General features: G+C 57.4%; 3 protein-coding genes across 3 annotated transcripts; 2 read left to right on the plus strand and 1 right to left on the minus strand.

Annotated features, from left to right (window-relative positions):
• Nucleotides 1–3,851: 3,851 nt before the first annotated feature.
• COL26b_002724 (uncharacterized protein) lies at nt 3,852–5,854 on the plus strand (the record flags this gene model as incomplete). The annotated part of the gene is made up of 3 exons (XM_053175636.1): nt 3,852–4,600; nt 4,666–5,166; nt 5,221–5,854. 3 exons carry the CDS (start codon nt 3,852–3,854, stop codon nt 5,852–5,854), a joined length of 1,884 nt encoding a protein of 627 aa, XP_053040345.1.
• A 189-nt stretch (nt 5,855–6,043) lies between these two features.
• CEF1 (Pre-mRNA-splicing factor cef1) lies at nt 6,044–8,430 on the minus strand (the record flags this gene model as incomplete). The annotated part of the gene is made up of 2 exons (XM_053175637.1): nt 6,044–6,376; nt 6,430–8,430. The coding sequence occupies 2 exons, from the start codon at nt 8,428–8,430 to the stop codon at nt 6,044–6,046; spliced, it is 2,334 nt and encodes a 777-aa protein (XP_053040346.1).
• Nucleotides 8,431–11,436: 3,006 nt separating this feature from the next.
• Nucleotides 11,437–13,410, plus strand: COL26b_002726 (uncharacterized protein; the record flags this gene model as incomplete). The annotated part of the gene is made up of 4 exons (XM_053175638.1): nt 11,437–11,625; nt 11,717–11,790; nt 11,894–13,251; nt 13,301–13,410. The coding sequence occupies 4 exons, from the start codon at nt 11,437–11,439 to the stop codon at nt 13,408–13,410; spliced, it is 1,731 nt and encodes a 576-aa protein (XP_053040347.1).
• Nucleotides 13,411–13,826: the final 416 nt, after the last annotated feature.

The following is a 13,826-nucleotide window of genomic DNA, read 5'->3' on the forward strand; positions in this document are numbered from 1 at the left end:
TTGCTCCATACGGTGCCTCCGTCGCGAGTTGTGTCAATGTGTAAATGGCCAGGTCGCTATTCTCGCTCTCCGATCCAAGCCACACCGTGATGGCGGCACATCGGAGGTATACAACACCCATTATCATGACTTGCGAGTTTCGTTCGTCGATGTCCTGCTGGTTGATGCACAACACATCTACCCAAAGCGCCACTTCTTTGTCTTTCTGTCGACGCTGTCGGAGAAAAGAAGCCAAGTTTGGGGTTATTTTGAGGTAAGTGTTCTCATGAAGTATGAGCATCTCGGTTGCAGCCTCCGTTCCCCACGTGTAAGAAAGGGCTTCATAGTTCATATCTCCGTTCACAGCCAGATTTGATGTTTCCAAGCAACACCGGAGCGGTTCCATTGGGCCATCAGCTGGTAAAAGGTGTAGAAGACGGATCTCACCGCGTGTATCATCCCAGCGAAGCGGCATGTATTGGTATGGTTGGGATGCGTTGGCCAACAAAGGTTGCCCTGAGTTCGCGTTCGTGGGCTTCATGATGTATGTTGAGGGAAAAGGTCGGGTAACGTCAGTGGTTTTAGATGCAGTTGGCCTGCTTCAAGGAGAGCTGAATAAGCAATCGAATACTCAAAAACCCAGGATGTCGCTGCAACCCTTTATATTCTTGAAAGCGCGTAACTACGCGCCAACACCAGCGGATGTGACCCCTTACCATGCAGGCCACTGAACCAACAGCATAACAACTGACCAATTATAAGTTTATACATTTGTTTTGGCCAATCATTTAACCAGGGAAAAAAGGGGATGGAGACTGCTGCCTCCGCAGGCAAATTAACGTCTACGCACCCTCAGCGCGGAAAGCTTCTCCACAGACGCTGCACAATCTTCGGCGCACGGCCAGGCATGAGGTAAGCTGTACGATTCGAAATGACTTGGAAAGAATTTCCGAAGATTCCGTATCAATTTCATGGCAGAATACTGAGTGGCGTTGCCCCGATGGCATCTGGAACAAAATCATTGGGGCCAAACTAGGAGCTTTTCAAACGCCGAATGACCACTTGGTTGTCAGGGGCCACACTCCATATCGGCCGATGGTAATGGCTTGAGAAACTGTTAAAACAATTTAGTTCTGCGACAAAATTGCTGCGGAATGAATAAAAGATATTTATGTGCTCGCGCAACAAAGCTTGCGCTGTTCACCACTACTAATAACCTACTAGAAAGTTGAGTTTTCAAGCAGCAAAGCCGGCGAGGTCATCAATATGTCCTCCGGAACAGAAAGTGATCTCGAGGCTTGTAATGCAAAGGTGTATTCGAAATTGCAATTCGCAAATCCGGTGAGATCGAATCTCCAATCTACATACTTCCAAAGGCTAACGAAGACTGCTTGGCAGGGCCCGTTTGGCTACGGGGCGTTCTCGACGACATTGATGACCCTATCTCTGTCCATGATGGGAATTCGGAATGTTGAGAACCAGACTGTGTTCATAGCCAACCTCTGTTTCCTTGCCGGAATCGGACTGCTCATCTCTGCGCAGTGGGAAATGCTCAGGGGCAACATGTTTGCTTACACGACCTTGATTGCATTTGGTGAGTTTACTACCTGTCGCGTTTTGATGCTCTTACTGAGGACCAAAGCCTTTTACTACGGTGGCTTTGGTTTTCTTCTCATCCCTTTTGTGGGCATCGTGGATGGTTATGGAGGCAAGACGGCGGAATATCTCAATGCTTTCGGCTTCTATCTTGCTGGTGAGTGATCCCGTCTTTTAAGCTGGAGGAAGTGATGATAACATAAGGCTTCCAGTGTGGTCGCTTTTCAACTTATTTTTCTTCATCGCAGCCTTTTCAACGCAAGTTCCTCCCTATGAAGAGCTTTACCACATGCTGCATGCTGACCGTAGCGAAACTGAAGCAATATCGCAAATGTCATCGTGTACGGCGCACTCGAGCTCTCCTACATTTTCAACTGCGCCGCGAACTTTGCCTTTGCGGATGGCCACACATCTTCCGGCAAGAGCTTGACGAAAGTCGCCGGATCGTTCGGATTCATTGCCGCGCTGGCGGGATTCTATGCCATGGCAAGCGGCTTCTGCGGCGATGTGCTGCCGTTTGAGATACCGTTAGGCGATCTCTCGCGGTTATTTGCGAGAAGCAAACTGCGTGGCACCAGAAGAAAAGCCACGTGAGGCAGTAGAACACGCCGTTCTTCGTGGTCTGCCCGGCCAAACGCCGTTTGCTGCCGATGGCCGAACGGCGCCGGGGATCCACAATCGATCGGCTTCTGCCGGGTCCTGCATCGGGATTTGGCGTCTCATCCGCATTATTCGGTTTGGTTGTTTGGTTTCATGAAATGGCCATATGAGCAGATAGTCTGCAGCAAGTATAATAGAATGGCTAGTTGTTTTTCTTCATCATGCTTCTTGTCCCCGTCCAAAGTCTTCCGTCTCCTGCACAAAATAGCTTCGATGCAACTTCCGGTATTTAACACGGCAATGTCAAGCCCCCCAACGCACTCTCAATGTCATATGGAATTGACCTACATTTTTGGAAGGCCGATGAAGCCGAACTCCGACGGAGTCAACCAAGCATGCCCGCTGCTCATCCCACTTGTGGGACACAGGCCTCCATCGTGGTTAGCAATGACTCGGCTCTGATTGACGAGGAAATTCATTTAGGAAAGAAGATAGGGGCGTGTTGGTGAGCCGCCCTCCCGATCCCGCCCTCCAAGGCCGAAGCCGAACCATTCAAGCCGAGGACCGGAAGCCGAGATGGGTCGTGTGGGGCTGCCACCCCCGAATCCGGCCCGCCTCCGTCGAGTGTCAGCGCTGGTTACCCCACTTTCCAGCCCATCGACCCCCATGCCCGCCCCCTCCTCTCTGCAAACTTGTTGCACACTTCCTCCATCTAAACGGACTCTGCAGCGGGAATAGACACACTAGCCCCGGGGAATAGCGGATTCACCATGCTTTAGTGTCAGCCCGCCCATCCCCCTCCGCGCGTGAACTGCTGGGGCAGCAGACAGAAAGCCTGCCGTGCCGTCCATCACATACATACCCGCTATTGCGTGATTGGGTCTCTTGCAAATTTTTGATAAGTGAGCAAAAGGGGGACGGGACATAGTATACGTTACGCCTGGAGAGCGGGCGGACGCCGCCATCAGAGATTACATGGTCAAGTCAGGTAGGTAAGCCGTAACAGGCCTCTGGTGCAGTAGTCGCTGGACGGTTGCTGACCTCTCGTGAGTCACAAGACGGCTCAGCGCTGACGCCGGGCCGCGACCGGCGGCGGTAGCGGTAGAAACGGCGGTGGACAGCTGTTGGTGGTGGCTGGGAAGCGGACAGGACAGCCAAAAGACCCCCCTCTCGATGAATTGAGAAGGATTTGAGAGGGGGGCGGTAACAAGGAATCGGCCTGGGGCCGCATGCCTCGCCGGCTTCTTACAGCGCATTGCAGTGTGTAGGGGAGCGGAGAAGTTCAAGGTTGCCCGCCGCAAACCGGGGGTGGACCGTGGGAAAAAAAAGCTGCATGCGGAAACCAATTCTTCACACACTCTCTCTCACTCTCATACTTTTTTCTTTTCCTTTCATCATCTTTGACTCATGACATTGTGTCATTGACTGGAATGGACCCTTGAGGCTCAAGTCGTAAAGTTTGGGATTACATGTCATTCTGCGCAGGAGCTTAGGTTGCTTGCATACGATCAACTCAATTGCAACCTCATTGTGTCTTGGCCCAGGATTCACATACATCTCATTTCAAGGTTCACCCACCATCCTGCTCATACGAGCCTCAAACTCTGTACACAATACTAACTCATGTTCAGTTTTCAACAACATTGAATCCTAAATAACACCAATCAAAACAAATCATGGCTCCCAAAAAGGGGACCTCGCCGTCCTCGGACGAGAGAACGCCCCTCCTCCCCTCCATCGAACACCAACCAGCAACGCCCCTCCCCATCGGCTCGGAAACCAACGCCATCCCACCAAACGAGTTCGACCTCCTCCTCTCCAAGTCCCTCCCGACCACCGGCCCCTTCCTCGAGCCCGAGTCCACCGTGAATCCGCTCCTGCGTGGGCCCCGCCGCTACTCCAAAACCTCCAACCGCCGCCCGTCCCTCGCCAGCCGCTCCGACCGCTCCGACTCCGGCCTTGAGACCGCCGTCACCGTCGCCGACGACGATGCCTCCGACGCCGCCAGCATCAGCAGCGTCGAGTCCACGCCTTACCTCAACGGCATCTCCCGCTCGCGCTTCTGGTTCATCTTCGCCGAGATCCTGCTCACCTACTTCATCGCTTGCTTCGACGGCACCATCATGGCCAGCAGCCACCCCGTCATCACCTCCTACTTCCACGCCTCCAACAGCGCGTCCTGGCTCTCCACCGCCTTCCTGCTCACCAGCTCCGCCTTTCAGCCCCTGCTCGGCCGCCTGTCCGACAGCATCGGCCGCAAGCCGCCCTACGTCGCCACCATGGCCATCTTCTGCGTCGCCACCGTCTGGTGCGCCCTCGCCCAGAGCATGACCAGCTTCATCCTCGCCAGGGCGGCCTGCGGCCTCGGCGCCGGCGGCATGATGACCCTGGGAAGCATCATCGTCAGCGATCTGGTGCCCATCGAGTGAGTCCCCCTTTTTCCCTCGTTGAGTAAATGAATGATATATCCACTAACACCACCCCTCCTAGAAACCGCGGCGCCTACCAATCCTACATCAACATGATCTACGGCGTCGGCTCCGCCCTCGGCGCGGCCCTCGGCGGCGCCATGGCAGACCACCTCGGCTGGCGCTGGGAATTCGGCATCCAGGTCCCGCCCCTGATCATCTGCTGCATCATCGCCGTCATCGCCGTGCCCGGCGACCTCGGCCTCCCGCGCGGCGCCAAGCGCGAGACCCTCGTCGAGGCCCTGCGCGCCTTCGACTTCAAGGGCTCCGCCCTCCTCACCACTGCAATCACCTTCTTCGTCCTCGGCCTCAACCTCGGCGGCAACGTCCTGCCGTGGTCCCACCCCGTCGTCGTCGCCTCGCTCGTCATTTTTGGGGTGTCCTTCCCCGTGTTCTTGTACGTCCAGTCGTACGCCGGACGGCCCATCATGCCGCTGTACCTCGTCCGCCACGCCCCGAGGGCGAACCTCATCTTCTCAAATTTCTTCGCGGCCCTGCTGAGTAACGCCATCCTGTTCAACATGTAAGTCTCTGCCTTTCGATCCAGACTCCCTCCCTCACTAACACCACGCTCCAGCCCCCTCTTCTTCCAAGCCGTCCTCCTAACAACAGCAACCTCCTCCGGCCTCCGCCTCGTCCTCCCCTCCGTCGTCTCCTCCATCGTCGGCACCGCCACCGGCTTCCTCATCACCTACACCCGCCGCCTCAAATGGCCCCCGCTCTCCGGCGCCTCCGCCCTCTTCGTCGGCTGCCTCGCCCTCTCCCTCATGCGCCGCGGCTGGCCCTCCTGGCTCTACCTCCTCTGCCTCGTCCCCTCCGCCGTCGGCCAGGGCTTCCAGTTCCCGGGCACCTTCATGGCCGTCCTCGCCGCCTCCGACCAGCGCGAGCAGGCCGTCGTCACCAGCACCCTCATCCTCTGGCGCTCCCTCGGCATGGTCCTCGGCGTCGCCAGCAGCAGCCTCGTCGTGCAGAACGCGCTCGTCGGCTACCTCGACGAGTTCGTCACCGGCCCCGACAAGGACGAGGTCATCCGCAAGGTGCGCCAGAGCGTCGAGGAGGTCGTGAAGCTGCCCGAGGTGTACCGCGAGCAGGTCGTCATGAGCTACGAGGCGGCGCTGCGGCTGACGTTCGTCTGCTGTACGGCGATTGCGTTTGTGTCGGTGCTGACGCTGGTGCCGATCAAGCTGCCCAGGCTTGGTTCGCGTAAATAAGGGGTACTGATGATACTGTACATGATTTGAAGCACGATGTTGAGAATGATATATAAAGCATAGCATCAAATGGCGTTAGCTGGGATCACATAATAAAAATTTCAATTTGCCATGCCCAGGCGTTATAAGCCAGCCAGCCCACCACCCCGGTGTTTTCACAAAAGACCCAATCGTACATTACAATACATTCTAATAGTGTCCGTTCACCCCGTTGCTGCGGAGCGCGTCCAGCTCCTCCTTCGTCTTGCGGTAAAGCTCCTGCGCCTCGCGCTCTCTCCTGCTGACGAATCCGACCTCGTCTCTAAGGGCACCCAGGCGCCGTTGGATGGCGACCTCTTCCGAAATGGCGAGGGTCTTGAAGCCGCTGAGGGCGTTGTTGGCCTTCTCCAGAGCCTCGGCGGCCTCGCCAATCTTGTCCTTTAGCATCTTTTGCCTCTTCTGGTAGCCGCCGAGGTGCAGCGCAAGCTTCTTCTCCAGCTTGATGCCCTTCTCGGCGGTGGCCACGATGGCGTCTTGAATGGACTGTGACATCGTTAGCTAATGATTCGTAGAGATCAATTCGTCTCTGGACTTACATCAAAGGCATCTCTCATAGCTGCCTCTTCTTCCTCCTCATCATCGCCGTAGCAGCCAAGTCCCAGAAGCAGGGAGTTCTTGCCGCGGTTGTCAAAGGACTGTTGAATCTCGGCCCGGGAAGGTCTGGGGTTGGTCTCACTCAGAATCTGCAGGCGTGCCTCGGCAAGATCGTTGTCGCTGATGGTTTGCAGGGGAGGCGGGACACCGCTTACGGTAATCTTGGGTGAAGGGTACTTGACTGCGTCGTTGGCAATCAACGCAGCCGCCTCTCTGGCAATGAGCGCCTCCGCCTCATTCTTCACCTGGCTTGCAACAGACAGAAGTGCAGTGACGTCCACCTGGCTTGGCCGGGGTAGGTTCTTCTGCATGACTTGTGTCCTTCTCTGCATCTCCAGGGCGTGCTGTGCTGCCTTGTACTCGGCTTCTCTGCGGTCTCGTTCCGCAGCATCCTCGAGCATCATCTCGTCGGTTGCTGCGAGCTCCTTCTGCTCATCAGGAAGCTCCAGCTCCCATTCAGTATCTTTCGGTTTGGGCAAAGACGCCAAGCCTTGTCGTAGTTGACTCCGCAGAGCCATGTCTCTCATCTTCACGTCTCTCGGGGTGGCGCCGACCATTGTGCCGTCGTTGGCATTCAACGCAAAGCTGTCGCGGGGCGTCCTCATGGGGGTCTGGCCAACCCGAGCTGGCGTTTGACCAACGCCGTTGGCATGCATCGGCGTCGCCATGGGGTTGGGTGTTGCGACGGTTTGCTTGCGAGGCGCAATGCCATCGAATCCAGTCGACTCGGCACCCTCGTGCAAAGGGGTGTTCTCACCACCAAGCAACGATGACTGCGTGTTGGTCAGAGCTCGGATGTTCCTGATCTCGTTCGCGATGTGGTCCTCCTGCGCCGGTGCTCGGGGTGTCCTGATTGGGGCGCTATTGTTCAACGTCGAGTACTCGCTGACCAACCCACGTGTCGCATCGTTCTCGCTCTCGCGCGCCATCATGTTTGCCCTCTCACCGACCATGCCCATCTTGACAATCTCTTCCAGCTCGCCCTCGCTGACCTGCGGCGCAGGCAGATTCAGCGCCCGTCGCTTGCTGCTCTGCTCGGCCTCGCGGATCTTCTGCATCTGTCCGGCCTTCATGGCGGCTTGGAACGACGCAGAAGGCGGCTCCTTTTCCTTCTTTCTCCTCTTGTTCTCGCCATCCTCATCCCCGTCACCCTTGCGCTTGCTCGCAAGCTGCTGTTTTCTCGGGTCGAACGCCAACCGCTGCTGCTCGTTGCGCGCCTCCTCCTCGGTGGTATCGTAGAAACCGGGCGCGGCCTTCTTCTCGAACGGAATGTCGGCATTGTAGTCCATCTGCCCCTTCTTGCGCGTGACGACCTTGATGTTGATGCCGGCCGTCTTCAGCTCGCGCCGCTTCTGCAGGGCAGCCAGGCGGCGCGACTCCTCCTGCTGGCGCTCTCGCGCCTTGCGCTTCGCCTTCTTTCCCTGTGTGTTTGCGAGACGCGCGCGAGCCTCGCTCAGCATCTCCTTCTCGTCCTCGTCGAGATCGATCGTGTCGGGGCGGGCAGGCTTGCTTTCGGGGTCGGGGTCGACTTCTCCGGGACGCAGTCTCCTGACATCATCGGCACTGGGTGCTTGCGTCTCGCCGCCTTCCGGGCCGGTGAGACCAAAGGAGCCAGCCTCGCGGGCTTCGGCTTCGTCGAGGAGCTTCTGGTAGCGTTCGAGGCACTGGTTGGCGGTTCGGCCGACGATGGGGGCGATGGTGCGCCATTGCGTGGGCATCAACTTGGCGAGATGCAGCAGCTTCTCATCCTCCTCCTTGCTCCACTCAATCTTCTTGATGCTCGGGTCCAGCCATTCGTTCCATCTCGCCTTGCACTGCTTCGGGGTCTTGCGGGCGAGCAGCGACGAGACACGCGCCCACTGGTTCAGGCCGTATTTGGAGACGGAGGCCTTGAGGATTTCATCCTCGATGTTGGTCCAGACACCTCCCTTGACGACACCCATCTTGGAAAGTTCGGTGATGAAATCGGGCGGGCGGGTTGTTGCAAAAGTCGATGAAGCCCGTCGCGAGGGCGTTACGCGATGCGAGCAAACGTGAGGCGATCGTAAAGTTTTGGTACAAGGCTGATGGGAGTCCTCACTTACGTCAGCAGGAGGCCCGCGTGATTGGCTCCTGCGCAAGTCCGAGGATGCAGCTCACCGAAACTGGCCGACCCACACCGAGTCCGATCTGATAAAATGTCTCGGTGAGGTTCCCAAAAGTCACTTACGACCACAAGACGTGAGGGTGCATGGAACTCAGCAACGATTGGACTGTGCTCCGCTAGCACCTTGATAAGAGCAGCCGCATTCACGAAGTCAAGTTGTCGCCCCCTCTCTTTCCTCCTCAGCGCCGCCGAGGCATAGTTGCATCCACGCGGCCGTCGTATTCACCAACGACGATGTCCCTTGCGTGGCCTACATGTTAGTCGATCCTTCTTGTCGATAGTGACGAGCTCTGAGCATTTGCTTCGCAAGATGGCGTGGCCTTGGATCGCTGCAGAGAGGTGGAGTTTGCTTCACCAGCTGACTCGGCGTGCAAACGCCCGACGATAGGATCACTTTTTTGGAAGACGGCAAAGTGCTGAATGCGGTAAGTAGATTACCATTTTCCCAGCACAGCAAAGCGGAGCGGAGTTTGTTGGCCATCAAGACACCACATGGCGGACAGCACACCACCCCGTGGACAGGGCGATGTGCCGTCGGATGATGGCAAACAGATAGCGAAGCTGCAGACGGGGGCAATCAACTTCTCACAAAGTGCTTTCGGATCACCCTGATGTTCTTCTGGCGTTCTAGCAAGTCGGAAACCGGAGCGTGAAGAGCAGCGGCTTCAGACGAAACCTGGGCCAGCCCAGGCTCGGCAGAACAGAGTTCGCAAAACAGGGCAGACTTTCAGCCAACAGATGGAACTTCCAGGACAGTGGCACCGCGGGACCGGTCCGCCGGTCGGTGCTGAAACAGGCCGACCACCGAACCTTGTCGACGGGTAACGACAGGATAAATGCCGTCGGCCTCTGAGGGGGCGTTGGCATTGGGCGTTGGACTGTGTTCCGTTTTTGGATGGTGAGTTTGCGCCGTTGTCAGTGAGCCGCTGCTGTCAGGACTCAGAGTCTCGGTGTTCTGTGAGAGGATGGTGCTCTCTGACTGTGTGGACATTGTTACGTATGCTGGGTCAATCTGACACGTGTTTTGACGCGGAGTCGTGGTTATCATTGCTTTAGGGTGGTTTGGGTAGTATCTGGGTAGCATTTGCATTGCTTGCTGGCGCATCAGTGACAAACCCGACGGCCAGTGACAGCACCTGTTGGTCGTCCAAGGTGGAAGAGCAAAGTGGCCGCGCGGGTATCAGGAACGGGGAAACATCAAGCTTAGAAATCAAGCCCCGGACTGCGGTCGAGTCGAATCCCGGTTCGCGATGGCTGCGACTGGACTAGCACTCATTGGATGCAGTGCCCCTCACTAACTGTCGGCCCTGACAGATCTGGATGCTAGGGATGCAGTACACACCTACGGTACGTAGGTAAAGTAAAGAAACTGCTGTTAGTGGCTGCGGTCAGTGAAGAGTAGCCGAAGGGTGGCACCCCTTATCGCGCCCATCTCTGCGAAACTGCGTCATGGATATGCCTGGCATACGCCAACTCATGCGCCATCCGTCCCACGAGATTGGTTCGCACTCGTCGAGAACCCCAGGTCCGGCAGGCACGCGGGCCATCGCTGGGCAGACCTATGGCAGGGACACTGTGGTTTGCGAGGACCTGTTTTGAGGGATTGATGGTGGTGACGCTGGTGATGATGATAGACTTGTTAGACGGTGTGTGATAGAGGGAGAGGGCACATCACTGCCCTTTCTACCTAGGTACCTACTGCATGGGGGTTCATGCTGAATTGCCCTGTCATGACCGCAACATGATGAACGTCCGCTGATAGAGTCGAGTCGAGGTCTAAGGGAGTCCGCGGCCATTCCTCCCGCATCTCTCTCTGTCTGTACCAACAAAACTCCGCCTGTCCACCGGCCCCAACGAAACGTGGTTAGGCCGTTGCGGCGTTGGTCTGGTCTGGTCTGTTCTCTATTTTGTCACTTGAGAGTCTTCTTCTGCCTGCGCCAATAGGAAGAGTTGGCGCGCACTGCTCTGACCTTGTCTGCTTCACTTCTGGATTCCCAGCGTTGCGCAGCGCATGGCAGCGCCCATCGTCGCCTCCCCGAGTCGTACGCATCGCATCCCCGGCGGTGCGTGGTGCCCTTAGGTTCTCCATCCGATCATCACCCCCTGGATCCCTACCCGCGCTGTCCAGAAGTTCCGGCATCCCAGCTCTTGCCCCCCATCCCACTCAGTCCCCAACCCCTGTCTTGTCTGCTGTGTCCAGTGCGTCGTTCCTCTGTCTCTGTCCCTGTGTCGCCGCCCGGGCCCTTGGCTCGATTTCATCAGCGTCCATCGCTGTCCCACACGCGCCTTATCTCTCAATGTGGACAGCGGCCCCCGGTCCCCAGCGACGTAAGGTAGCGTAGGTACGAAGCTCGCAGCGGGCTTGTTTTCTATTTCTTTTCTCGTTTCCATTCCCATTCCTACCTCTCTGCCCGTCACGGCCTTGGTCATGTAGCCACGGCCCCTCCTCAGCCCCTCCCTCTTCAGCGATTTCCGTTTTATCTTTTCTGTTCATAATTACTGCCTCCCGCTTCCTGCGAGAGTGTGGCTGAGAGAGACCTTGCTGTATCACCAAAAGTGCGATCCAACAGGAATGGCATCGTGGCAGTGTCGCTGCGAGAACTGAACCGGCCCCCAACATCCAAGTCCGAGAGGGACGAAATAGCTCCGACGCCCGACGAAAACAGCTTCCCAACATCCTCAGCATAACTTCTTCGAACCGCTCACGCCCTCTTCTCGTCCAGCGAGAGCTCTAGGAAGCTTCCCAACCTCTTTGCGACAAAAACAACCCGTATCTGCCAGACAGCTCCAACCCGGCGCAAACATGTCAGCGCCAAAAGACGACATCGTCGTCACCCGCGTGGACCGCGACACCCAAGGGAAACCCATCCACGAGGCCACCGAAACAACATCGCTGCTCAGCGCCGGCGCTTCAGGCAGCGAGACCTCCTGCGAAGACACATGGCCCGGCTACGCAGACTTCGCAGACCTGCCCTGGTGGAAAACGCCATCTGTAGGACACCACCAAACCTTGCCGGCCCGTGCCGCGGGCTGGCTGATCATCATCCCTTCTTCTCTCGTTGCTGACAAGCGTGTTGCGCCAGGTCTACTGGCTCCTCCTCCCATATGCCCTCTTCACCCTCGCCTTTGGAGGCTCCCTCGTGCCTAAGCTGAATCTGTATGTTGTTCGCCAAAGTGGCTGTTGTGCGTGAGTCGGCGCGTGTCGCAAAATAGTCGCTAATGCCGTGCGACTGCAGAATCGTGGATTTGGTATGCCAAAGGCACTTTGCGGACCAGACGGTCCTGGACCCGGCGTTCGTGTACACGCCCGTCGTGCTCGGGGCGGACAATCCGCAATGCTTCATCCCGGAAGTGAAGAAGCGTGTGTCCATGTTCACCCTGGCCATTAATCTCACCACCGGTATCTTATCCGCCATCACTGCGCCCAGAATGGGTCACTTGTCAGACCGTTATGGCAGGAGGAAGCTGCTCGCCATCGCATCCGTCGGCGGTGTCGTCGCCGAAGCGACCGTCATCCTGTGCGCCAACTTCCCCTGGACCTTCCACTACAACTGGCTGCTCGTCGGCGCCGTCGCAGACGGCATCACAGGCTCCTTCACCGCCGGCAGCGTCCTCATCAACTCTTACACGAGCGACTGCACCCCGCCCTCCAAGCGTGGCGTGCGCATCGGCTACCTCCACGCCTGCCTCTTCACCGGCCTCGCCTTCGGGCCCCTGCTGGCCGGCTACTTCGTCACCTGGACCGGCAGCCTGCTCTCTGTTTTCTACGTCACCATGGGCTGCCACATCGTCTTCATCATCTTCGTCGGCTTCGTCGTCCCCGAGTCCCTCAGCATCAAGCGCCAGCTGCGCGCCCGCGAGAAGCACGACCGCGAGCAGGAGGCCAAGGCCGTCGACAACTCCACCTGGGCCTCCATCAAGGCCGCGAACCCCCTCGCGCCCCTCAAGGTCCTCTACCCCCGCGGCCCCGGCACCTCGTCTCGGCTGCGCATCAACCTGCTCGCGCTCTCCTTCACGGACATGATCCTCCTCGGCGCCGCCATGAGCGCCGGCACCGTCCTCCTGCTGTACTCCGAGTCCCCCGAGACGTGGGGCTGGGGCACCCTCGAGAGCTCGCGCTTCATCTCGGCCGTCTCCATGGTCCGCGTGCTGGCGCTGCTCATCGTCCTCCCGACCATCAACTACGTCTTCCGCGTCCGGCCCGCAGCCTACCGCCGGCGCGTCTCGGGCGTGTCCATCGTGGAGTCGAACAACGGCGCAGACACCGTCGACACGTGGATCCTCCGCTTCGCGCTCCTGTCCGACGTCACCGGCTCCCTCGGCTACCTCTTTGCCAGGAACGAGGCCGTCTTCGTCATGTCCGGCATGGTCACGTCCTTTGGCGGTCTGGGTAGTGCCACGATCCAGGCCGCCATCACGAAGCACGTCCCGGCGGATCAGGTCGGCCAGCTGCTGGGCGCTATCGGTGTCCTGCACTCCTTGGCGAGAGTCCTGGGCCCCATTGCGTTCAATACGCTATACTACTCGACGGTCGGCACATTCGACCAGGCCATCTTTGTGCTCCTGTCCGCCCTGTTCGGACTGGCTTTGGTGGCCGCCTTCATGGTCAAACCTAATGGTAAGTCTTCTCTTCCCCGCTGACGGAACACCTTGCTAAGACTTTGCAGTTTATCTCGAGGATAAGTATGAGCCTGTCGGCAGCTCGGCACCAAGCAATGCGAGCACCGAGATCCTGGCAGAGGTGGCGGCGGAGGAGGAGTTGATACCCAACAACTGAGACATTTGCATCGGCGGAAGTGATGTACGTTGAGTTGTGTCATTAAGCGGGCAATACCGCAGAGCAAGATACCTAGAAGATAGACGTCTGCGCCCATGAGCGCTGAGAGAGGTGGACAGAATTATCTGTTTAGAGTGGCAGGGTCGACCTGTCTGATACAAGAGTATCACCGATACCACAATACACTTTTTCTTTAGTTTATTACAATGATTACCCCCATAAGTGAGATATGATTTGAAACTGAGGTGAGCAGTGAGATGGGCTTTATGCTAGCCTGTGGCCTGGCACGCTGTCACAAACGCCCTCACATCAACAATAAATACCCCAAACTCGTGTGGTTTGTGAGGTGCGCTAATGAGTTTCACCGCACGAGACACAAGCAACTCAAGTGAAAATTTCCCCATGCTTCATTTCTT

The sequence above is a fragment of the Colletotrichum chrysophilum genome (genome assembly GCF_026319265.1).
Source record: "Colletotrichum chrysophilum strain AFK26 chromosome Unknown scaffold_14, whole genome shotgun sequence".
In the NCBI taxonomy this organism is placed as follows: Eukaryota; Fungi; Ascomycota; class Sordariomycetes; order Glomerellales; family Glomerellaceae; genus Colletotrichum; species Colletotrichum chrysophilum.